Source organism: Ursus americanus, chromosome 18 (assembly GCF_024610735.1).
Source record: "Ursus americanus isolate L20-20 chromosome 18, mUrsAme1.1.p, whole genome shotgun sequence".
NCBI lineage: Eukaryota > Metazoa > Chordata > Mammalia > Carnivora > Ursidae > Ursus > Ursus americanus.
In genome coordinates this window covers 3,977,570-4,001,615 of record NC_142144.1, presented here as the reverse complement: position 1 = coordinate 4,001,615, position 24,046 = coordinate 3,977,570, and the positions used below count along the sequence as shown (strand labels likewise).

The 24,046-nt window shown below is 47.5% G+C and overlaps 1 protein-coding gene across 1 annotated transcript; it reads left to right on the top strand.

The window, feature by feature from the left end:
* Nucleotides 1-185: 185 nt before the first annotated feature.
* GTF3C4 (general transcription factor IIIC subunit 4) lies at nucleotides 186-23,841 on the top strand. The gene is made up of 5 exons (XM_045771287.2): nucleotides 186-692; nucleotides 8,054-9,880; nucleotides 12,875-13,005; nucleotides 16,433-16,521; nucleotides 17,990-23,841. Exons 1-5 carry the CDS (start codon nucleotides 336-338, stop codon nucleotides 18,052-18,054), a joined length of 2,469 nt encoding a protein of 822 aa, XP_045627243.1. The 5' UTR covers nucleotides 186-335; the 3' UTR covers nucleotides 18,055-23,841.
* The last annotated feature ends 205 nt before the right edge of the window (nucleotides 23,842-24,046 follow it).

Below are 24,046 nucleotides of genomic sequence, written 5' to 3'. Positions count from 1 at the left end.
AGGTCTCTACAGAGGCCTGGGGCCCGGTTGCCCGGAGAGGGGGCCCTCGAGGCCCCCTTCCCTCGCCCACCTCGGCCGAGTCCGGGCGCTGCTCCGTCCGGCCCGCAGAGGAGGCGCGCTTTCTAGACAGGCAGCGCCTTGGCCACCTGGCAGGTCTGGGTCGCTTAGCAACGGCGGGGTCCTTCCTGGCTCGGCGGCGCTCCGGGCCTGAGGGGAGAAAGCCGCCGCGGAGGGCGCTGGGGGCCGGTGGCGGCGGCGGCGGCGCAAGAGGCGGCAGCCGGACGGCGGCGCGGGGTTGGCGCGCCCCGGAATCCAGCCTCTGCACTTGAGGGGAAATGAGCTCGGCCGACAAGGCCCGGGTGGGGCCCGCGGCCGAGGGGCCTGTGCCGCCCGACGAGGAGGAGGGCGAGGGGGGCGGCGAGGCGGGCGGGAAGGAGCCAGCGACGGACGCGGCCCCCGGGCCCAGTGCAGCGTTCCGCTTCCTGGTATCTCGGCGGGAGCCGGCCGTGAAGCTGCAGTATGCAGTGAGCGGCTTGGAGCCGCTGGCCTGGTCGGAGGACCACCGCGTGTCCGTGTCCACGGCCCGCAGCATCGCTGTGCTGGAGCTCATCTGCGACGTGCACAACCCGGGCCAGGACCTGGTTATCCACCGCACCTCGGTGCCCGCTCCTCTCAACAGCTGCCTCCTCAAAGTAAGTCACCCCCTGGGCCCCAGCCCTGGGGGCTCCTTCTATCCCCCCTCCCGCGGCCAAGTTACCGGTCCCTGGGGAATCTTGGCCTGCGCCCATTCCGGGGATTCACCTCGTCGCATCCAGAGCTTGGGGCTGAGCGGCTGGGGTCGCCGTATTTTAAAAAACAGCCGTTTGCGCCCAGTTTTCCAGATCACCCACCCCCTTCCGACGTACACAGGCATCCCCGGAGCTTTGTCGGAGCCAGGTCCTTCCTTCGCCCCGGCGCCTGCCCCACTGCTGGCGCTGATTACTCTCCGTGGTGCTTTCTGAGACTCCACCCCCTTTGACCCAACCCCAGACCTTGCCTCTACAGTTGCTCCTATTGTCTGGAATCGACTCCCTGAGGCCCTTGTCTGGCTTTGTTTACTGTGACGTGCCCTCCTCTTTGCCTCTTCTGCTTTGGAGAAGAAAATTTGCTCTTTTTCATTGCCCAGCTATCTTAACGACTTTATTATATGAATGTTCCTTCTCATCTCGAGCAGCTGGGTACTTTAGTTTTTTCTTTTATAGTTGAAAATCTTTGGGATTGGAATGAAAAGGAAAGCTTTCGGAAATAAATGCAGTTCTTAAACTTCAAGGCCTCTGTGTAGATTTAATGTTTTCATCTTCGTATAAACTAAGTTTGCCTTCAGAACTTTAGGGTTCCTAGTTTTACTGTTTTAATATCACGATCTTCAAATTTATTTTTTTCCCAAATAGTAAGTCATATCATTCATTAGTGGTTCATTAGTGGTTTAAAAGTATAAAAACTTTCCCTGTCTCCTTTATAAATCTTTATGCATATATGTGATCGATAAGAAGTGTATATTCACTCATTTAGCAGATATTTGAATAGCACCATGTATCAGCTAGGTGCTGATCTAGGTTCTGGAAATAAAGCAATGTACAAAACCAAGTCCCGGGGCGCCTGGGTGGCTCAGTGGTTAAGCTTCTGCCTTTGGCTCCGGGCGTGATCCCAGAGCCCGGCATCAGGCTCCCTGCTCCGCTGGGGGCCTGCTTCTTCCTCTCCCACTCCCCCTGCTTGTGTTCCATCTCTCACTGGCTGTCTCTCTCTCTCTCTCAAATAAATAAATAAAATCATAAAAAAAAAAAAAACAACCAAGTCCCTGCCTTCATGGAGCTTACGTTCTTTGTCAAGTCATGAACAAGTACGACTATAATATCGGATAGTGATAAGCACTGTAAAGGTATATATCTATGCCCAGAGAATGTATTTATGTGAAAATGAAAGGGTTTTAAACTTTTTCTGCGCTGCCATTTTAAATATGAATCATTAGCTGTGGGTAAGGTGCAGGGAGCCCACACTTTTTTTTTAGCACACTTAAAAGTTTTAAACAAACAGTTCATTGTTGAGTTAAATCACTGGTAGACTGATATGACTAAACCCTGAAAATCTTCTTGGAGAAGATATGAACAAATTAGTTCGAGTAGAATCACATCAGGTAGATGGATAGTGGTATTACGGTGAAATTGAGAAAAGGATGGAGGCAGAAGAAAGAGGCTTTAAAAGCTGTATCCGTACCATTTCTAAGGATGTTCGTGTGTAATGAACTAGAAAACTTTAAGTGTGTGTGCCCAACGTGGTCCAGATTTAATGCTTTAGCAGGGAGAATTTCTTTTTTTTTTTATTTAATTTTTTAAAAGATTTTACTTATTTACTTGACAGAGAGAGAGCACAAGTAGGCAGAGCGGCAGCAGAGGGAGAGGGAGAATCAGGCTCCCTGCTGAGCAGAGAGACCGATTTGGGGCTCGATCCCACATGACCCCAGCCAAAAGCAGAGACTTAACTAACTGAGCCACCCAGGCGCCCCAGCAGGGAGGATTTCTTAAGGAGGGGGGAGGCGCAGTGGGAAAGGGAGATAGAGATTCTTAAGCAGGCTCCATGCCCAGCTCAGAGCCTGTCGTGGGGCTCAGTCCTACGACCCAGAGATCATGGTCAGAGCTGAAACTGAGAGTGGGGATGCTTAACCGACTGAGCCACCCAGGCACCCCTAGCAGAGAGAATTTAAAGAATGGAAGGAATAGTGAGGGGAGGCATTTACATCGGAATGTTATCTGGTGGTGAATCTGAAGGAGACCTGAAAGAATGATGGATTTGGTTAGTAAGAGGAGCATAGGAAAGGGGCATCCAGGTAGCAGGAATGAGGTGTCCATCTTATTTGCATACATAATTAAGTCACAGACATACTTTGTTGCTTGTGTAAGTAATGATGGATCAACAGACGACCTCTTCTAGAGAGAGAATGAGGTGAGGCCAATTTGGGACTTCAGTGTGAAGAAGTTGGCTTCAATCTAGGAAGCCCAAAGGTGCTATAATAGTTTCATAAGCATGGACTGGCCTGGGATGGTTCAGGAATATGAATCTGGTGGGTGTAGAGGCAAGACAACGATTATTGGGGTCAGTATGAAATAGAGGGTACAAATTGGGCTTCGGCACAAAACAGCAAGATAGGCCTGTCTGTACAAGGGGGGATGATAAAACCTGTGTTGTTGAGACTTTTTTTTTTTTTTTTAAGGAAAGAGAGAATCCGTGTGCACAAGGGGTGGGGAGGGGCAGAGCGAGAGGAAGAGAGAATCTTAAGCAGGCTTCTTGCCCAGCATGGAGCCCAACATGGGGCTTGATCTCATGACCCTGAGATCCTGATCTGAGCCAAAATCAGGAGTCTGACGCTTAACCAACTGATCCACTCAGGGGCCCCTAGACTTTTTGGAAGATTAAATACGTATATGTGTATATATAGATACATATATGCACACACACAGTCACTTAGTACAGTGCCTAGCAGACTGTAAATACTCAAAGTAATAAATTCGATCATACAGGTGTGAAGAAATCAGGGTCTGGATATGAAGTTATCCATAATATTTTCATAAACTTGTATCCACTGTAGTTGTGGATATGAAGATATCCATAATAGTCTGATAAAAATTGGACTTTCATTGGTTGTCCATCTGTGTAATAAGTAACAGGAAGTCTTTTGTATTCTGCCTGGAATTGGTAGCTAGCTTGCCTGGTTAGTTAGTGGCACCTTCCCCTCCTGTACTGTCCTTCGGGATGCCCATCACACAAACCATCCATCCGTCAGCAGTCTTACTAAACTAGGACCATTTGGTGAATGAATGCCGGGTTGTCCCTGCAATTCTGAAAGAGGCCTCTGTCAGGTAAATTTGGGCTGCAATGGTAGGGATGTAAAGAAGTCTGTATCAGTACTTTGCTGGCTTTACCCTTTGGCAGTGCCTAGGGATTTAAACTGCTCAGTACTGTCTGCTTGCCTTGCTCTGACACAAAAGGTGGCCATTCTGCCGCCTGAATCAGCTTAGCGTGTGACCCTGCTAGAAGGCTAGATGCCCAGCCCCTCTGAAGCTTTTCCTCTATGACCCCATTATTTAGATTATGAATTTCAGGAAAAAATGCAGTTATATGATAGTTCAAATATTATTTGCTATTTGCAAGTTACTGTCATGGACGCTGAGGTTATATGATACCAAGGAGAATGATATAAGTGAATGATATGAAAAGCAATATAATTGTGATTTAAGATTAATTTGCAGTTCTTCTTCCCTGCTGATTTAGTGAATCATCTAATTGGATACAGTTCCAAATTCTAATAATATTTGTATAACTAATTTTATTCTGCATGAATTGTTAGGACCATGAGAAAGTATTAACTCCATCCACATGAAGTTACATAACTATTGGCTGTCTTTGGAATCCTATTCCTATCTTCAAGAAGCTTCCTGTAGAATAGCTTCAAGTGAATTTCTGTTCATTAGGTGCTTACAAAGGAATTAGCTACTAGTAGTGATAGTGGCCAGTTGGAAACAGGGTAGTATATAACTAAATGATTGACTGGGTGTGGTCCTCTGGGAGCTGGACTCTTACGTGGTGTGCTCCTTGGCCATCTGAGTCCATGTTTTAATTTGATGTCTGGTTTTGTGACATGGAGACTTAGAGGGAGGGGCAGTATACTCATTCAAACTAACATTCCAGAAATTACTACACAAAACCATTCCGGTTTTCCCTGCCGTTGAGATCCAAGCTGCTCTCTATCCTGTCAAGAATTCTTCCTACAGTGAGTGGGACCAAGGGTTGCTTTTATTTCATCATCTGCTGCTGTTTCGGGTTATAGGTCCAGTGAAGTTTACTTTTAGTTCTAGAGTAGGTTTTATCTGTAGTAAATTTGCCTATTCCAAGGATTATTGCTGAGTGTACAACGTCCCGAGATCTGGTGATTTTGTATCTGCCCTGTATTTGGTGGACAATTTTATGTCTGCCCTGCATTTTACGTACTTTTATTAGGTCTCATTAACTTGTACTTAATCCCCAGAGAGTATTCCTCCTCCTCCTCCTTGGCCTCCTCATCGTCACTAACATTTATTGACACTTATTAATATATGCTTTACAGGCATCTGGAAGCTCAGCCAGTAGGACTCTTTGATCTCAGGGTAGTAAGTTCAAGTCCCAAGTTGGGCGTGGAGCCTTCTTAAAATAAAAGATACTTTACATATATTGACTTATTTAACTTTCCTAACTCTGTGAGACACGTATTATTGTTCTCTTTTTATAAATGAGAACATTAGGGCCAGAAGGTTTAAGTAATTTGTGCAGGGTCACAGAGCTAGGGTGAGATAGAGGCAGGATTTGAACCCAGGTAGTCTGGCATCATAGCATAGATTCTCAATTGTTACACTGTGCTTCATTCTGTCATATTTCAAATTTTATCTACCCATACAAAGTTCTGGGCTTTGATTAGCATTGTTTTATTAGTAGGCTGCCAGCTGCACTTCTGTTTAATTGGGATTTCCAGTCTGTATTTCTCAGGCATGTCCATAAGTGTATCCAAGAGGCTACGTTAAATGCCTTTCTAAATCGAGATATACTGCCTAAGACACCATTTCCAGAGTATTCTTTAGGATAATATAGGATGACACCACCCAACAAAGTTCTATTGTTTAAAAAAAAAAAAAAGTTTGGAAAACTCTGGTTAAGTCACTAGCTCCCTCACCAAGGCATTTAACGTACTCCTGCAGACCCTTCAAGGAGAAATGATGTGTAACATACAATGTTCCCAAGACTTGCTTGGCCATAGAACTCTTTTTCAAGGAACAATTTAGGGGAGTAGTGTTCTATGTAACACATTTTAGGAAAAGTTAGTCATTGGATTGATTTGTTGGATAACTTTATCTTTCTGTGCTTATTATGTCATTTAGCAGTTTCAGCAGAAAAGAGAGTAACATTAGATTTTTCTAATTATCCTATGCTGGTTTCTAATGATCCACACAAAGGTTTCTTTTTTTTTCTTTTTCGTTTTTTCTTTTTTTAAAGATTTATTTGTTTAGGGGCTCCTGGGCAGCTCAGTCAGTTAAGCATCTGCATTTGGCTCAGGTCATGATCCCAGAGTCCTGGGATCTAGCCTGGCATCTGGCTCTGGACTCCCTACTCAGCGGGAGTCTCTTTATCCCTTTCCCTTTGCACCCCCCTCCCCTGCTCATGCTCTCTTGCTTGTGTGTGTGCTCTCTCACTCTCTCTCAAATAAGTAAATAAAATCGTTTTTTAAAAAGATTTATTTATTTGAGAGAGCATGCATGTGACCACGAGGGGGGTGGGGGGAATCCCAAGTAGACTCCCCGCTGAGCACAGAGCCCAACACAAAACTCCCTCCCACAACCCGTGAGCTCATGACCTGAGCCAAAACTAAGAGTTGGGGGGCGCCTGGGTGGCACAGCGGTTAAGCGTCTGCCTTCGGCTCAGGGCGTGATCCCGGCGTTATGGGATCGAGCCCCACATCAGGCTCCTCCGCTATGAGCCTGCTTCTTCCTCTCCCACTCCCCCTGCTTGTGTTCCCTCTCTCGCTGGCTGTCTCTATCTCTGTCAAATAAATAAATAAAATCTTTAAAAAAAAAAAAAAAAAAAAAAAAACTAAGAGTTGGACACCCAACCAACTGAGCCACCCAGGTGCCTCAGAAACCTTTCATTTGTTAACAACTGAGGGATTTTATTCCCTAGCAGGCTTAATGGTCTGTAATATTTGTTATCTGTTTTCCACTTAGGGGATATTATAAAACTGTTTATTGTATTCTGGTTTTCTGACACATTCCCAGTTATCCAAGCTCTATCAAAGACTAGTCAGTCATTTGGAGTTCAACATCGTCCAAGTTTATCCTGTGTCCTGGAGTGTAATTCCTCTGGGCTTGGGGACTTAAAACTCATTTAACATGACTTTTATTATATCCATACATGTCTTAGGCCTGAATTCCTTTGTAATCATGTAATAACTGCCCTTTCCAGTTTGAAGATCAGCTTCCACGTAAAAGGAGATTGTCACTAAATCTGAAAGATTCTGCTTTCTTTCTCTGGATCAGTTTCTTTAAAGACAGTAAGGTCAAGTGCTTGCGTCTTCCTGCTTCGCACATATGAGAAGACACAGTTCAGCTGACTTCTGCTTTGTTTTGGCTTCAGCCTTCCAGGCTCTGGATCACTTTCTTTTCGTCATTTATCTCTTCCTTTGTCTTTAATGTCCCTTTAAAGTCTTTTTAAAGAGCTTGCCATGTACAGCCAGGCACTAAATAAACAGCAGCGCTGATATGTGTCACAAACTTGGAGAGGGGAGAGATGGGTGAAAGCCAGGAAGATCTCAGGCGGCTTCAGAGACAGAATTAGACCTGGTAGGATGGATGGGATTTAGATAGGAAGATAGCATTTCAGACAAGGGGTCCAAGGGAGGCCGAGGAGGAAATAGGCAAGGAATGGCAAGTAGTCTAATCAGAGTGGACATTATTCTATAGAAACAGTGGACAGAGCAGTTGGAAGTTGGCTTTCAGCATAATTTCTAAGTGAAATTTTAAATAGAAACTTACAGCTGACATTTCTATCACAAAGACATTGTAAAAACCCAAATATCCAATTGTATCAAAGATGTATATGGATATGTGTTTTCATGAATATGTAAGGTGTTTTGTGGTTTTGTGGCTAGTTTAGCTAAATGCTCTGTTGACTCTTAAGGATCAAGTACATCTCTGTTATGGCTCTTGCTTATGGCAGTTCTAAGAAGAATGTGGGAACCAGGCTTTGAATAATGGCAACATTTATTCTGATCCTTGAAAAAATTTTTACTTTCTGAGTAAGTACTCATTTACTTTCAGACATGTACTTGATCTTCTAAATAAATGCGTGTCTTTCAAAATTAACAGAATTGATACAAAATTCTGTGTGTGTTACCGTGACCCAGTTAATACTGCTTAATCAGTACCTCAAGTAATGTAAATATGTCCCTCTTAGAATGCAATGTTTATCTGATAGTTTTTGTATATCTTCTTTTCAGGTTGGCTCCAAAGCAGAAGTTGCTGAGTGTAAGGAGAAGTTTGCCACCTCGAAAGACCCCACAGTCAGTCAGACTTTCATGTTGGATAGGGTGTTCAACCCCGAGGGGAAGGCGTTGCCACCAATGAGAGGATTCAAATATACTAGCTGGTCCCCCATGGGTTGCGATGCAAATGGCAGGTGCCTCTTGGCGGCACTGACCATGGACAATCGCCTGACCATCCAGGCCAACCTCAACAGACTGCAGTGGGTCCAGCTGGTGGATCTGACTGAGATTTATGGAGAACGTCTTTACGAGACCAGTTACAGGCTCTCTAAAAGTGAGGCTCCGGAGGGGAATCTCGGGGACTTCGCGGAGTTTCAGAGGAGGCACAGCATGCAGACGCCAGTCCGGATGGAGTGGTCGGGCATCTGTACCACTCAGCAGGTCACGCACAACAACGAGTGCCGGGACGTGGGCAGCGTGCTCCTGGCGGTCCTCTTGGAGAACGGGAACATTGCTGTGTGGCAGTTCCAGCTGCCCTTCGTGGGGAAGGAGTCCATCTCTTCGTGCAACACCATTGAGTCAGGAATCAGCTCTCCTAGTGTTTTGTTTTGGTGGGAGTATGAGCACAATAATCGGAAAATGAGCGGCCTTATTGTGGGGAGTGCTTTTGGACCCGTGAAAATTCTTCCTGTCAATCTCAAAGCAGTTAAAGGCTATTTCACTTTAAGGCAGCCTGTCGTCTTGTGGAAAGAAATGGACCAGTTGCCGGTGCACAGCATTAAATGTGTTCCGCTCTATCACCCTTACCAGAAGTGTAGTTGTAGCTTAGTGGTGGCTGCAAGAGGATCCTATGTGTTTTGGTGTCTCCTTCTGATCTCCAAAGCGGGTCTCAATGTCCACAATTCCCACGTCACAGGCCTTCACTCACTGCCGATTGTCTCCATGACTGCAGACAAGCAGAATGGAACAGTATATACTTGTTCCAGCGATGGGAAGGTGAGGCAGCTGATTCCCATTTTCACCGATGTCGCATTAAAGTTTGAGCACCAGTTAATTAAACTCTCAGATGTGTTTGGCTCAGTGAGGACACACGGGATAGCAGTGAGCCCCTGCGGTGCGTATCTGGCCGTCATCACCACTGAGGGCATGGTCAATGGCCTCCATCCCGTGAACAAAAACCACCAGGTCCAGTTTGTGACTCTCAAAACCTTTGAAGAGGCAGCGGCTCAGCTCCTGGAATCGTCAGTGCAGAATCTCTTCAAGCAGGTAGATTTAATAGACCTTGTACGCTGGAAGATTTTAAAAGATAAACACATCCCTCAGTTTTTGCAGGAAGCTTTGGAAAAAAAGATTGAAAGCAGCGGGGCCACCTATTTTTGGCGTTTCAAACTGTTCCTCCTGCGGATTTTGTATCAGTCAATGCAGAAAACCCCTTCAGAAGCATTATGGAAACCCACCCATGAGGACTCCAAAATCTTATTAGTTGACTCCCCTGGGATGGGCAACGCCGAGGAAGAACAGCAAGAGGAAGGCACGTCTTCCAAACAGGCGAATAGGCAGGGCCTTCAGGAGAGGAGCAGAGAGGGCGACCCGGAGGACCCCACCGACGATTCACTGACCCAGGCTGGAGATGCCGGGGGCCGTGAGCCAATGGAAGAGAAGCTCCTGGAGATCCAAGGGAAAATCGAAGCTGTGGAAATGCACTTGACCAGGGAGCACATGAAGCGAGTCTTAGGGGAAGTGTACTTGCACACCTGGATCACAGAAAACACTAGCATCCCCACCAGGGGACTCTGTAACTTCCTGATGTCTGATGAGGAGTACGATGACCGAACAGCACGGGTAGGTGGTCTTTTTTAGCAAAAACACTAAAACTGTAAAAGGTCTGCTTCCTTCATGAGGGAGAAATGGTCTAAGTGCATTCCTAACCCAACTTCTGCTTTTATATTTTGGGGGAAGTTGATTGGCATGAGGTGCAGAATAGCTAGGAAACGTGGATTAATGCAGAGGACACATTCAAATCACACAAAGAGTATTTCGATTCTTCCTTTCACCGTGGCCTTGATTGCTATGCAAGGTTTGCGGGCTGAGAGTCCCCAGGCTGTGGATGAGCTGGAGGAGGCTTCAGTTAGCCAGTAGGATGTGATTGGGCGGACACCTCAGGGGAAGGGTGACACCCTGCTTTCTTCCCTTCCTGTTTGCAAAAGGTTCTGGGGTCCTGGGGAGGAGGGGGCACGGGGGTGGCGGCAGCACAGGGATTGTTCACACTTGGGAGGACTTGAGATCTTTTGATGTAGTCAGGGAGGGCATGTTAAAGTAAGCAAATTATTACTCATAATGTTTATTTTTGCAAAAACTGGGCATAATCTTTATTTTGATTTAGAAGCATCTTAGAGTCTTATCCACAATGTATTCCACAGAATTCAAGTTCCCTGATAGAACACTAGGGTTCCAAGCTTGAGGAAATGCTGTCTGCTCTGTCCTCCTCTGAAAGCTTCCCAGTGTACCTTACCTTCTAAGGACTCTGAGAATTCCTGCGGAAAAGAAACCATTTAGCTTTAGGTAGCTCACGGTTACCCTGACATCAGGGAACCTTTGTGAACTAACAGCTGCTAAAATCCTGAAGAACAGCAACAACGAAATAAAAATAAAAAATAAAATCCTGAAGAGCTTGTGTTTCAAGGAACGTACTTTATACTAAAATATTCAAAACCACAAAAGCCTGTGTCCTTTTTTACTGTTAAGATTGACCTTGTTCTCACTGCCTAAAGTCTTACTTAAAATTGAAGGTAATAAATTAAAATATCTCCGTGCCTCATGTTAAACCACTCACAAATTCCTTGTTGCGTTTTCTTGTTGGGAAGTGTGTGTGTGTGTGTGTGTGTGTGTCCGCTCCTGAAATCATTACTTGCAGGATGTTTGCAGTAATCTCAACAGTTACAATGTACTTTTCATGTAACTGACTTTTCATCTTTGAAAGTCAACTTTGAAAATTGTTTCATTGTGGTCTGAATTGTGCAGAAGAGTTTCCTGGTGATCACTGTTTCACAGGACCTAGCAGGAATATTATAAGAGTCAGTGAAAGATTGACAGAACATTTTAGGAAGTATGTGGCGGGAGTTGGCGGTAATGGTTTGGGCAGTTGTCCATGTGCGGCCTGAGCTCGGGAGCCACTAGCATAGTCACGGGGCTCCAGCAGAGCCAGTTTAAAGAAGGGAAGATGGGGCCTCTGTTTATCGATATAACCGAGTTTTGATTAGAAACACTGCCTTTCATGTCTTAAAAGATCCCACTACGTGCATAAAATGAACCTTTTCAAACCTAGTGCATTGACGTACTAGTAATTACAAACTGTTTCTGCGATTCTCATCCTGGTGTGTTGGTGCATTTAGACCAACAGTTTTTGTTATCGCCACCACTGTCCCCCTCTTCCCCATCCCCAGCGTTTTTAGGCTTTTTTTTCCTAGTTGTTCCTGCCTGTGACATTCTAATAATACTACAGCTATATTTGTACATATTTGTGATAAATATATACCTAAATGCACTTTATGCATAAAAGTAAGAATTTTTGTCCCCCGGAGAACCAGTATTTGCCCCTTGGAAGGAATAATATCTCCCCCATTGGGGATGTGTGAGTTACACTAACACAGGTGGGCCTGCATGGTTGAGGCTGGTGAGAGCACAGAGAAGCAGTTCTTCCTCGTGTAAAATTTGAGTGCATCTGTCCCAGAGGAATTCTAAGCAGATTTTGTCATGGCACCACTACCAGGATATTTGAGCTGTCTGGAAAAGAAGGGAGGGGTGGTTGTCCCTGCTGGAAGGGACCATAAATTAGAATTCCTAAGGCTAAAAAATACAAAAGGCCTAAAACCAATGGGCTTTAAGTTTGGAAGTTATATACAGCGTAGGTAAGACAGCCTTCTGAGCTATTAAAATGCCCTTCAGAACTTCAGGGAACTACTCCTAGTGAATGGTTGAAGTAGAGAGTTCTTCCACAAGAACTTGTATAAATGGATTAAAAACCTCGAAGGACATTATCTCCTAGTAAGACGAGAGTCCGTAAGGCTTGGTGTATCCCATGCCTCCAAATGACGTAGCCAGTGAAGGTTTTTTCAACGAAGTACGTAGATCAACGTTTTTTAGACTTCCATTTTCAAAGTGGTGTAGTCCTGATAAAGCAGAGAAAAGCAAAGCTGAGTAGGCTCAGGGTCTAGAGCCTGCCCCGTTGGCCTCTCTCCGCACCACTCCGCTCCTGCCTCTGCGGTGGGGCTCGCGGATCGCAGGCTGCAGGCTGCTAGACCGGATTGCTCGTGGGTCTTGGGGCTATCAGAAAGGGGAATTATCTTTTCTAATCCTGATTATATTTGTACTTCGTAAGCCTTGTTGAAGAGTGGACATTTGTACAACTCCACAAAGGTAGTATTTCACATAATACTTGGCCCATAGAGATGATGCTTTTCCTTCTAAAGTCATCATGTTACAAAGAAGAGCTAAATACCTTGTCTTCCAGAAGAACTCGAGTCCTTGTTCCAGAAGCGGCTAATAAAACAAGGCAGGTGATGAGATTTTGGTTTTCAGAAGTTTTTCCTTTCGGGGTTGGGGTTCGCCCTGTTGTCACAGCGTCACTGAAGGAATTCATCCTACTCAGCGGGCCGACGCAAGGTGAGGGTCTAGCTTTGTTGCGTCCAGGCGGTATGACCAGCCTACGTGGAGACGCAGATCCCCTGGCCGTGTACGAGGGGCGGACGCTCTCGTCCCTCCGTCGTGTCAGGAGGCTTTGTCTTCGGGGAGTCTCGCGCTCACGCCGCTGAACGCTGCTACTGCTTTGTCCCCCAGGTGCTGATTGGACACATCTCAAAGAAGATGAACAAACAGACTTTCCCCGAGCACTGTAGTTTGTGTAAAGAGATCTTGCCGTTCACAGATCGCAAACAGGCCGTCTGCTCCAATGGCCACATTTGGCTCCGGTAAGCCGTTTAAGCCAGCCCCTGCTTTTGCTTGTTCCCCGGTTTTGTACAGCACAAGCCCCGGTAAAGTGTTTATCCAAAATATATGTTGCCCGTGCCACTAGGTTAGAGAAAAGCTGCTATTGAAAAACAGGATCTAGATTTTTTTATCAGTCTGACTAAGGCAGGACACTCTTTTAAAGAGCATTTTTTTTTTTTTTTACTGCTTGAGATAGGGTTTTTTTGTTTTAAGATTTTATTTATTTGAGAGAGACAGCATGAGCGGAGAGAGGGAGAAGCAGGCTCCCCACTGAGCAGGGAGCCCGATGTGGGGCCTGATCCCAGGACCCTGAGATCACGACCTGAGCTAAAGGCAGACGTTTGACTGAGCCACCCAGGCGCCCCGAGAGGGATTTCTTTATTTTGGTAATACTGTTTTCCTTTGAAGTAGCATTAAATCTTTAAAAATTATTACAAAAGTAGTATCTGTTTAAGCTAGTGGAGTATAGAAGAGCTTGGTTTAAGTAAGGTGGACGTCTTCTCTTGCTGTCCGTCTCCCTGAAGGGGCGTCTTGGTGTGTTCGGCTCTCACAGACCTGTGAGCTGTGTTTGACTCCCCCTCTGCCTCCTGAAGCCCCTCCTCACCTGGCTCCCCCGCACACAGTCCCCCTGGTTTTCTCCTTGCTTCTGCCTCTGTTGTCTTTGCTGACTCTCCTTCATCTCCTGGAGGTCTGTCTCAGACCTGTTTTTCTTTTGTCAGCACTTCCTGGCAGTAGCCTTAGCCTGAATCTCTCCCCCCACCACCATATCCAAACTTTTATGTCTGACCCCCTGTTCACTGTCTCTGCTTGGAAGGTTAATAGGCGTTTCAAATCTGAATCCAGCCTTTTCTCGCTACCTCCACCTCTGTAGACTGGTGCAAGCCTCTGTCTTCTCTTGCCCAGATTACTGCAGTTCTCCCTGCAGGTGCTCCTGTCGCCTTCCTCGTCCCTTCCGGTCTGTACGCAATGTGGCCATGGTTGTGATCCTGTTGACTTCCTCCACTCCACCCTTCTCTGCTCGGAACTCTCCAGAGGCTACCCATTTCTGATGAGTAAAAGCCAACATTTCTTTAGTGATCAAAGCTACACAGCCTGGCCCCCATCCCCGCTCTGACCTTATCTTCTGTGTTTCTCTGCCTTGCTTCCCTCGCTCTCAGCGCACTGGCCTCATGGTTCCTCAGGTCCACAAGGCACCCCTCCTACTTCGGGATGTCTGCGTGGATTGCTCTCCCAGCGGGTGTCCACATGGCTTCCTCAAGTGTCCCTTTAGCAGTTAGGCCTTCCTTCTTGGCCATGCTACCTAGAACTGTCACCCCTGCCAGCATCCCCTGCCCTCCTAGTATTTCTCATCTCTCTTCCTTGCCTTCTTGGCCTCCCAAGCAGCCATCGCCACTTCATATATGTTTCACTTTTTGTCTCTCCCGCTCCTCTGGGATAGAAAGCTCCATGAGGACAGGGAATTGTGGTGTTTTGTCCACAGCTATTCCTCGAACAATGCCTAGTCCATGATAGGCACCCATTTAATTTTTTTAAAAATATTTATTTATTTATTTATTTATTTATTTTAGAGAGAGTGCATGCACTCAGTGGGGAGGGGCAGAGGGAGAAGGAGAGAGAAACCCAAGCAGACTCCACGATCAGTGCAGAGCCCAACTCCACTCAGTCTCATGACCCTGAGATCACAACCTGAACCGAAACCAAGAGCCAGAGGGATACCCAACCGACTGCGCCACCCAGGCACCCCCACCCGTTTAATTTTTTAAATTTAACAGAAAGGATTATGCTACACATCCTTTTTTTTTTTTTTTGAAGATTTATTTATTCAAAAGAGCAAGCATGTGAGCAGGGGCAGAGGCAGAGGGAGGGAGGGAGAATCTCAAGCAGACTCCGCACTGAGCACAGAGCCCGACCTGGGGCTCCATCCCAGGATCCTGAGAGCATGACCTGAGCCGAAACCAAGAGTCAGCCGCTCAGCCGACTGAACCACGCAGGCGCCCTGCTACACATCCTATCTTAACAACTTGACTGTTCTCTTGTCAAAATATTGTGGACGTTTTTTCACATTATTACATAGATCCCCCCCGCTTTCTTTTCAGATTGATTTATTTTAGAGGGGTGGGGTGTAAGCAGGGTCGGAGGCAGAGGGGGAGAGAGAGAATCTCAAGCAGACTGCCTGCGGAGCATGGAGCCCGATGCAGGGCTGGGTCCCACGAGCCCGACATCGTGACCTGAACCAAAATCAAGTCAGATGCTCAACCATCCGAGTCACCCAAGCGCCCCCAGATCCCATTTTAATGGCCGTAGAGTTTTCACAGTATAGATATTCTGTTACTTACTTCTTTATTGATAGATACTTGGATTTCTTCTGATTTTTACTGTGTTCTTATGCTTTTTTCTAATTTGGTTTTTAGGGGAAGAATGGGAAGCAAGTTGGTAGTAGTAGTGGGCTTGTAGTAATACCATCTAACAGCTGTTGAGCGTGCGAGCGTGCGTGGGGCACTGCGGTCGCTTGTGTCTGCAGGTGAGGGAAGTGGGGCCTGGGGAGATGATAATGGGCCAAGAGTCATCCAGTGGTGGTCGGCAGGGCTGAGAGCCCGGCAGTCCGGCTCCAGAGTTCCCGTGTGTCACCACGATGCGGTGTTGTTCCTCGACGGGTTCTTTCACAGAAAGCATCTTCGTATTTGCTGGATGGAGTTAGGGCCAGAATGTCTCAGTGTTATTTCTCCACGGGAGAACGGGTGCTCGCTCTCACTCAGGTATAGCCTTTCTTCCTGTGTACCCACGTCTTCACTCAAGGTAATCCTACTTGGACTCTTTCCCCCCCGCCCCCTTCCTCTCTGTATTTCTCTGCTCCTTAGTTGCTCGGCTGAAAAACTGTGATCTTTTGGGAACCCCTACCTACACAACCAGTGCGCTCTCTGCCCTCTCCCAGCATTGCAGCTTCCCTCACCATCCAGGTTGCAGGGAATGCCCAGCGAGAGTGGTCACAGGATGGAGCTGAGCCTGTGGACAATTGTTCTTCTGGATCTTTCCGGTTCCCGCCACTGTCCTGTCAGTTCTTAAAGACAGTGCTTATACCTAATCTTAAAGATCACGCACAAGAATAATTTTCCATATAATACATGTTCATGTTTTTTAACATGTCAAAAATTCAAAGTATGGACAGAATAAACTCTTAGACTTGGAAAGGGCCAAAAAGAAGCTGCAGTGACTGGATTGGAGGCTTTCTGTCTCTTGCTCAGCAGCCGGGCCCTTCCTAAGTGTGGGCTCGGTCTGGCCAGCTTTGTGCAGAGGGATACAGTGTTGCCAGGGGCTTGAGAACTGTTTCTATGCTTTCCTGGTTAGTGTATGGTTTTACGGTAACTTATCTGTGGCTTCCTCTTGATGATACAGTCTGTCTTCTCTCAGGTGCTTTTTAACCTACCAGTCCTGCCAGAGTTTGATATACAGAAGGTGTTTGCTCCACGACAGCATCGCCCGCCACCCGGCTCCCGACGGTGAGTGCTTTCCCAGCTTTGGGATGGTGCCATCGACTCCGTTCGGGTCGGGCTCCACCCTGCTTCGTCTGAGGCCGTTGGGGACTGTCCCAGGCTCATTCTGCTCCTGACAGTATGATCACGAAGCCATAGCTCATTAAAAAATGAGAATTGGAATAGGTCGTGTGAAAGTACACACGGGACTGTAGTGCGTGAGGAGGGCTGCAGTTCGCTGCTCTGTCCCTGCAGACAGATCGTTCATTCAAGAAAATGTCAGAGCTTGTCTTGGATGGCAGATAGAGACTATATTTGGACGGAAATTCTGCAAACGATACGGTATACCAAGACAGCATTACTAAGCCGGAATGTTCGCATATGCACTTGGAGTCATTCTTCCAGTAGCCGTGATGAGATTTTTCTGATGGGTCTGTATTCTCTTTCCCGATAGCCCCGGTGACAAAGCCCACATTTCTGAAATGATGAGCTGGAAATAAGATCGCAGACACGAGCCAGGAGTTAGTGACTTAGTCGCATGAATGTCGGGTTCATGACCTGAGGCTCAATCACACCGCGCCCAGCCCAACAAGCTAACTGGACACGGGCATCAAACAGTTATGTACATGTTTGGGGGACACTTGTGGTCTTGGTGAACTAAAACAGAAAACGTTCCACATAAAACTCTGTCCCTTTTTTTGATTTTTACTCTAAACCGGCTGAAGCTCTTGTTTGGAGAAGTTGGTTGTTGGCAGCTTGTGTTCTAACCTGTCACGGAAAACGCGATCACATACAAAAGCAGAGAAAAGAGTATACAAACCCTCACGTGCCCGTCATTCAGCTTCAGCCGTGGTCCGCTCGTGGCCTTTTCGTTTCATCCGGTGTCCCCCGCTCCCCTTCCTCCTCTCCCTGCAGCTGGGCGTCACTGTGCACTGTCCACAGCAACTCAGGACACTATCAAAGCGAGTTAGACACGCCTGCCGACCGGCTTCGGGTTGAGCTGCGCGCAGTCTGGGGGGAGGATCTGCGGGGTCTGGAGGCCCGTCGTAGACCAGGGCGCTCGCAGACCGGGGGTTCTTAAAGGGGAGAAGGTGTTGACCCGGTTTAGTCACGCTTTGCTCCAAGTCCCGCGTTTAAAAAATTACCAGTACTGTAATTTTAGATGAGAGTATCGTAACAGTAAGAGCGTATGAAGGCTCTTAGAACAAAGTATAGTCCTTTCAGCTAAATAAATTGAGCTTTACGAGTCACTCATTCACGACCCTTCTATTCCCGTTCCCTCACAGAGGGATGAAAATGTCATCACACATGTAGCTTCGGGAAGCACACATTTAGTCCAGCCTCGTCTGGAAGGTGGGAGTGAGGTGCTTGGTCTGAGAACACAGAGCCGGGACCAGGGCGCCTGTCCCTTTACCCGGCAGGCCCGCTGGGGCTCAGCCCGTTGGCCTGCCTTGTCTGCAGCTGACACTCAGTACCACTTGTCTTCCTCTCGCAGATCCCGACTGGATTAAGAGGTTACTGCAAAGCCCCTGCCCTTTCTGCGATTCTCCTGTCTTCTGAACGTCAGTGGCGGGGAGCTAGAAAGGGCACGTGCTCTGCGGCGGAAAATACCCCCGGCCTGAAGACGTGGGACGCGCGGGCTAAGCCTGGCCTCCGAGTGGGAGCGTCTCTTCAGGAGCGGAAACGGCCCCGGGCGCTTGTTCCTGAAGTGCAGTCTCCATCCCCAGGGACTAAAGGAGATCTTTAAACGACTGAGCGCAGACACCGTGAGTCATCTTGAGAGGAGCACCAGCCCCCCACTTCTTACCCAGGGAGGAGCACTTACTTTTCAAGTGTTTTGACTGAAGCGACTTGAACAAAAAGAATGCCCTCTCATTTCTGGGAACGGAATGACCTCTTCTAGAGCGTCGGGGTAAGGGCCTTGCTGGACTGAATTAGGCTTTAATGCCCGCGTGGGTCTGCAGCTGCCCCGTGGCTCCCCAGAGCGTAAATGGCCTGGCCCGTGGTGGCCGGGGTGCCGGCAGACATTCCAAGTGTCCACAGCAGCGCTCGGCCCTGATACTCGGTTCTCCACAAATAGCCACAGATCTGTACCCACTGATTCTTGTTTCTCCTGCGTACTGAAAACGTGTTCATAAAACTGTATTTTTAAGAGGTTGAGGCCAAGACTGAAGCTGGTTTTAATGTGTCAAAAGATGAGGTGATTGTTGTAAGTAAATAATGGTGACTTATTTTTGATGAGCTCCCACATTATCAGATTTCCAGTCCCAACTCCTTAATATGTCAAGGATGTCGGGTGTTCCCGTTCACCCGTGTCACCTCCCTGCTTCCGACTGACTGTCATAGCGCAGATGAGATATTTGTACATAGAAGAAAAAGAATATTTTCTCCTTAAAACTTTTAGTGTTTTTAATGTTGACACGTCCAGACATTTCATTTGTATCCACTATAAGAATGTGCAGTCCATCTAGAGACTTCCAGAAAACTTCCAGAAAGCAGTGAGCAGCCCGGGTGTGCAGGTGCTTGTGCTCTGGTGTGTGGCTCCGTTGACGAGAGCCTGGGAATGCTCCTCAGCAAGGGTCCTTGGTATTTATAATACAGGTATTTTCCTGTGGGCTGTTAAGAGGCGACGTTAGACATTAATTTCTCTTAAAATCTAAAATTAAAAATGGACATTCGGGACTGACAGTGTTCTTGGATTGCAAAAATAGTGACCTAGGGGTCGGTGCCGATCAGCAGGACTGTGACGTGTGCGTGTGGACATGGTGTGTGCGTCTGCGAAGTAGGACGGGAAATACAAAATGTGAAACTCACTCCTCTTACATGCTGTCTGCTTTGCCTTTATTCTAACGTTTATTCCTGCCTTTGTCGTGATTCCTCAGTGGAAGACTTTTTGTCCTTGCTTTAGAAACACCTGCTGTGCGGACAAGACCCTCACAGACACGACCACAGGCTGCCGCGTGTCATGTTCCGCCCTCCCCGCCCCTGTCCGCCGGCCGCGCGCACGGGCGCCAAGGAGCCCTTCGGAGGCGCCAGCCGGCCCTGAAATGTCTTTTGTTTCCTATTCAAATTTTGTGTTGTCTCCTGTGTTTAATTCTGTGTTTGCTGGAGACTTCTGCTTATCTTTCTTATCTCGGTCATGTCAAGAATAGTGTTGATCCAGAGTCTGGGGTCCAGCACGTTAAACTGATTTTTCAGGAAAGAGAAGCGGGCGCCATTAGAACCATGAGCAGCACAGCGCCAGGGCTGGATGGTTGCACTTGCTTACGCCCGAAGCTGTTTCACGTGCCAGGAACCACGACGGTAAGCGTGGAGATCATGTCAAGGAATCCGTAGTTTTCATAATCATGGGATGCTTAGTTTCACTCACTCTTTGCCCCTAATCAGGGTCACTGAGTTGTTCTTATTGGGGAATTTTGTGCTGCTGCCATTTAAAACTTACATTAAGTTTTTATTTAAAGCAGTTGTACATTTTTGGGGAAATGTACCTCTTGGGATTTAACTAAAAGGGTCTCCCAGATTATTTTGTATGTCTCTGCAGGAGTAAACACGGCACTGTTTTACTAGAACATGGCTTCTCTCTGCACGGGGCGGGGCATTCCTCAGACTCCGAAATCCACCCGACTCCGCAGCCTGAGTTCTGTGCCCGGAGCAGGGAGGCCTCACCCTCCTCCTGTCCGCACCCCCCCCCCCCGCCCCCGTGCTTGGCAGCCTCGCACACACAGCCGGCTTCTCATTTCACTAAGGGCCTGTGTACCTGATGACGGTGTGCCAGGCAGTGGGACTTCAGGAGAGCGGGGTGACACCTGGAATCTTCCGGCTCACTGCTTCTCCTGGCTTAAACTTGTCTTGCCCTCCACGTTTCCTAAAATGTGCCTGCTCTGTTCCGTGGATTTCAAGTTTATCTCGGCTGTCGCTGTAAGAACTGTTTCAGAAGCAGCAGAAATGGTAGAGCCGAGTTGCCACGCTGCCCGGGGGTCAGGCGCAGACTGGGTGCAATTAGACCTTTTCAGCTACAACACGGTTGCATTCGCGGGGTTTGATATCCACACCTGTATCACGCTTTCTCTGCCTGGGGTTAATTTGTCCCCATTACTCCGGATAAGAGATAGCTTGTTATGCTTGATATCCATTCTGAAATCCTCATGTGTCCACCCCCCAGACTTCAAGCGCTCTCTACCTATTACGTCTGCCAAAACTACCAATTATGTTTCAGTGTCAGGAGTTATTAGAACCACTGGCGAAGCTTGTGGTTGAGTGTGACATCCTTCTGCTTCTCTCTAAGAAGGTTTTGGGGATGTTAACGTGAAGCATGTGGGTTGGACCTGTCCGAGAGTGTCCCGGGTTGGTAAGGCGAACGGAACGCTAAAGGGTGATAAATATAAAAATACGTTCCGTTATAATTACAAGGTTATCAGCGAAGAAGCAGAAGTTGGTGCTCACTGGTGCTTGTTAAGAGGAGCAAACGCTGGTTTTACAAGACGCCTGCTCCCCTGGCAGCTGAAGATAACACTTCAGAGTTTGGTGAATTTTCTGCAGCTCCTGGAAGGAGACCGAGTCCCCGCCCCTCTGCTCACTCTTGCTTTTCCTTCCTGCTTACATCCTCTTGATTTCCCTTCCTCTTGATTTCTCAGCTTCAGGATATGTCCATAGCTAGCACATCTCGTGTTTGAAAGAACAATAGATCAGTGATAAAATTTCTAAACATTGCATCACACAGTAGGTCTCCCTTCCTAGAAGAGACGATAGCACACAGTGATTTTTCTAATGGTAACAGTGTTGGTTGTTAACTTGGTAAATTATATCCAGTTTTCTTCAAAACTCTTAATTATTTCCCCAGCAGAGTGCTCAGTAACTCTTGGCTGGCCTTTGGGGCTAGAGTCTGCTAAATTTTAGCCCCTCGCCACTCCCCCACCGCCCTCCCCAAGCCCACATTTGTTCCTGACAAGCAAAAATGCTGGTTAAGTCAGCCAGCCTGTTTTTTGAGGGAAAGGTAGATTCTGCCCTTTTTTCTTTTTAGAGATTGGGCACAGAAACAACCAATAGCCAGAGAAATCACTGAACGTCTTCAGTGAGCCCCCGTGGACTGTGGTGGGCCTCCGCGTGGCTCCGTGATGGGTCAGGGATATACCTTTATGCCCAGACGCTTCCTTCCTGTGTGGGTGGAGTTAACAGTTCAGGGAGACTACAGTGTCTCGAGAATCTAACCTTTCCCCTCCAGGTTGTCCGTTTCAAAAATGCCTCTAAAAGATCTAACGGAATTGTTTCATTTCCATGATTAGCGCAAGTGTCAGCAGCTTCAAGCAGGGTAAGGCTGTGTCTCAGGTCTCATAGTCAGCGTTGAATTGCTCTTTCTTAAAGCTAAAAAAGGTTCTTGGAGTTAAGATCTTCACGTCTGCTAACGTGCTGTCTGGTACTGAAAACGGTTAGAGAGCATGTGAAATCTGACTCCCCTCCAGCTGAATTAAGTCCAGTTTGCAGAATCCAGAGTTGCTTCTGACGATCTGAAGTACTGCGGCACCACGAGCCTGATGAAAAAGCAGGGTTTTTCAGAAGATGGGGAGCTCGTTTCCAAGGCGCTGATAAAAAGCGGACTTGAAGCCAGGCCGGGTCTGGTAGACGCGATGCGGCCTCACATCCGCGTATGTCCTTAGTTCTAGAACAGGGCTGCTTCTGAAAACTTGCTGGGGAAGCCAATCAGTGTAATGGGGGAGTGGCTGCAAAAACATCCTGCAAAGAAGTTAGTCCTTTTGGTGTAGGGCTCCCCCAACCTCTCTGACTAGGTGATTCAGCTTCTTTTATCTTGCATTGTTTGAGTTATAATTATACTCTTACGGGGGGGGGGGGTCTTAATAGTCCTCGTCAGTGAGCTTATTCAGAGCATTATATGAATTTCCGACCTGGGGGTGCCATTCATCCCAGGCTGGGCAGGAGCTGAAAGAAAAGAAGGACGATGCTCTCCTGCCCGCACAGAGGCGTAGGCCGTCCACGCTGTCCGTGGGCTGGGGAGACTGAAACCGCAGAGCTCTGAATCTTGTTCACTTCTCAGTCAGAATTCGCTCACCCCACCGTCGTGAACTCCTGTCGCTTCCCTAGAAAGATCCTGTCAGGCGGTCGGACTGGACCGGACGAGAGGTGGTGACGGCTTTGAGGCACTTCTCACGTGATCCGTTTTACATTTGCCGAACAGGCTGGTGGGGGTTAGGGTGTTTTGTTTTTGGTACGAATGCAAAATTAAAAGCAAAAATGGATTATTAGGTCTTTTTCAAGACTTCGACTCAGATTTGTACTTTATGAAAGGAACGTGAACATCAGACCTGTTTATACAGAAATAAGACTGTACAGAAAACTGTTGTGTATGGTGATATTTTATGGTTACCCAATGCCTGTGCTAATCTCTGTGCTCAGCTTTGAATTATATGTATGTTTACATAGGACATTTTTTTAAATAAAAAGAACGGGCGTCTAAAACTTACGCTTATAGAAAGGAGTTAGTTTCTTAATTCTTACCATCTGATTAGATGGTGTGTTTTAGACTTTGGTGTTTAAATAAAACTTTTAAGAATAAGAACACCTTTGGCTTGGAATACCCCGCCTCCGGAAAACGGGCTGCTTCTCTGCGCTGCGCCCCTGCCCGCGGTGTGCGTCACTAGACTGTAAGCTCCTCGTGGGCAGGGACCGTCGGCTTCATCTCGGTGGCTCCCGCGGCGCCTAATGCCAAGTGCCTTGCAGAGAGCAGGTGCTCCCGACCATAGAATCCGTAACTTCCCGCCCCCTTTAAGGTGGAGCACGAGCCCTTCCTCCAGCGTTTGAACAGCCGCCATGTCTGAGGACCCGAGGAGGGCCAGGTTCCTTCTTGGGTTCGTCCGGGTCATCCCGGGTTGAAACGGACCATGCCACCTCCGTAGTGCTATTTAGCCTTCTTTTCCTGAAGATCCTGCACCAGTGTCCTGAGCTTTTATTTAATTCTAGGGCAAAGGTTGCTGGAAACCGTTTGAAGTGGAGAAGATCCTAGAAAAAAATGAAATGGAGAATTTGGAGGGGGTGCGTGTGTCCGTACACGGCCGGTGGGGCAATCTTCCTTGGGTTACCACTAAAGAAAAAGGTAACAGGTGCTCGGTTTCTTTAGCAGCTAGCTGGTTGGCCAGTTTTCCAGTTAATGGAAGATCACGGTCTGTCGCTTTTGCCCGTTTTGGATGCGCCCGGTGGCGCTGTGGTTCTAGTGTTCAGAGTCCGGCCAGGTCGCGCCAGGCAGCACCGTGTTCTGCAGACGTGGGGTCACCGCGAATGTGGCGTGTTTGTGCGCAGAGTCACTAGTATCCTCTTGGCCACCTTTTTTTTTTTTTTTTTTTCAAAATAAACAAGTAACAGAATTAGTTGTATATTGTTTGCATATCTCACCAGGGGCGCGTGGTTGGTAGCAAAGTTCAGAAACCGCCTTGGGCCCGACGCCAGCGGCGCAAAGGTCAGTCCAGGCCGGGCGGAGCGGCGGAGGCGGAGGGAGCTGCCGGCCGTGGGCAACAGCCGGCGGTGACTCGGCCGGAGTCAGTGC

Coding starts and splice junctions, on each gene's coding strand:
- GTF3C4 (XM_045771287.2), top strand. CDS start 336: ATGAGCTCGGCCGACAAGGCCCGGGTGGGGCCCGCGGCCGAGGGGCCT. Junction 9,881..12,874: donor ACGATGACCGAACAGCACGG/GTAGGTGGTCTT, acceptor TTTGTCCCCCAG/GTGCTGATTGGACACATCTC. Junction 16,522..17,989: donor CCGCCACCCGGCTCCCGACG/GTGAGTGCTTTC, acceptor TTCCTCTCGCAG/ATCCCGACTGGATTAAGAGG.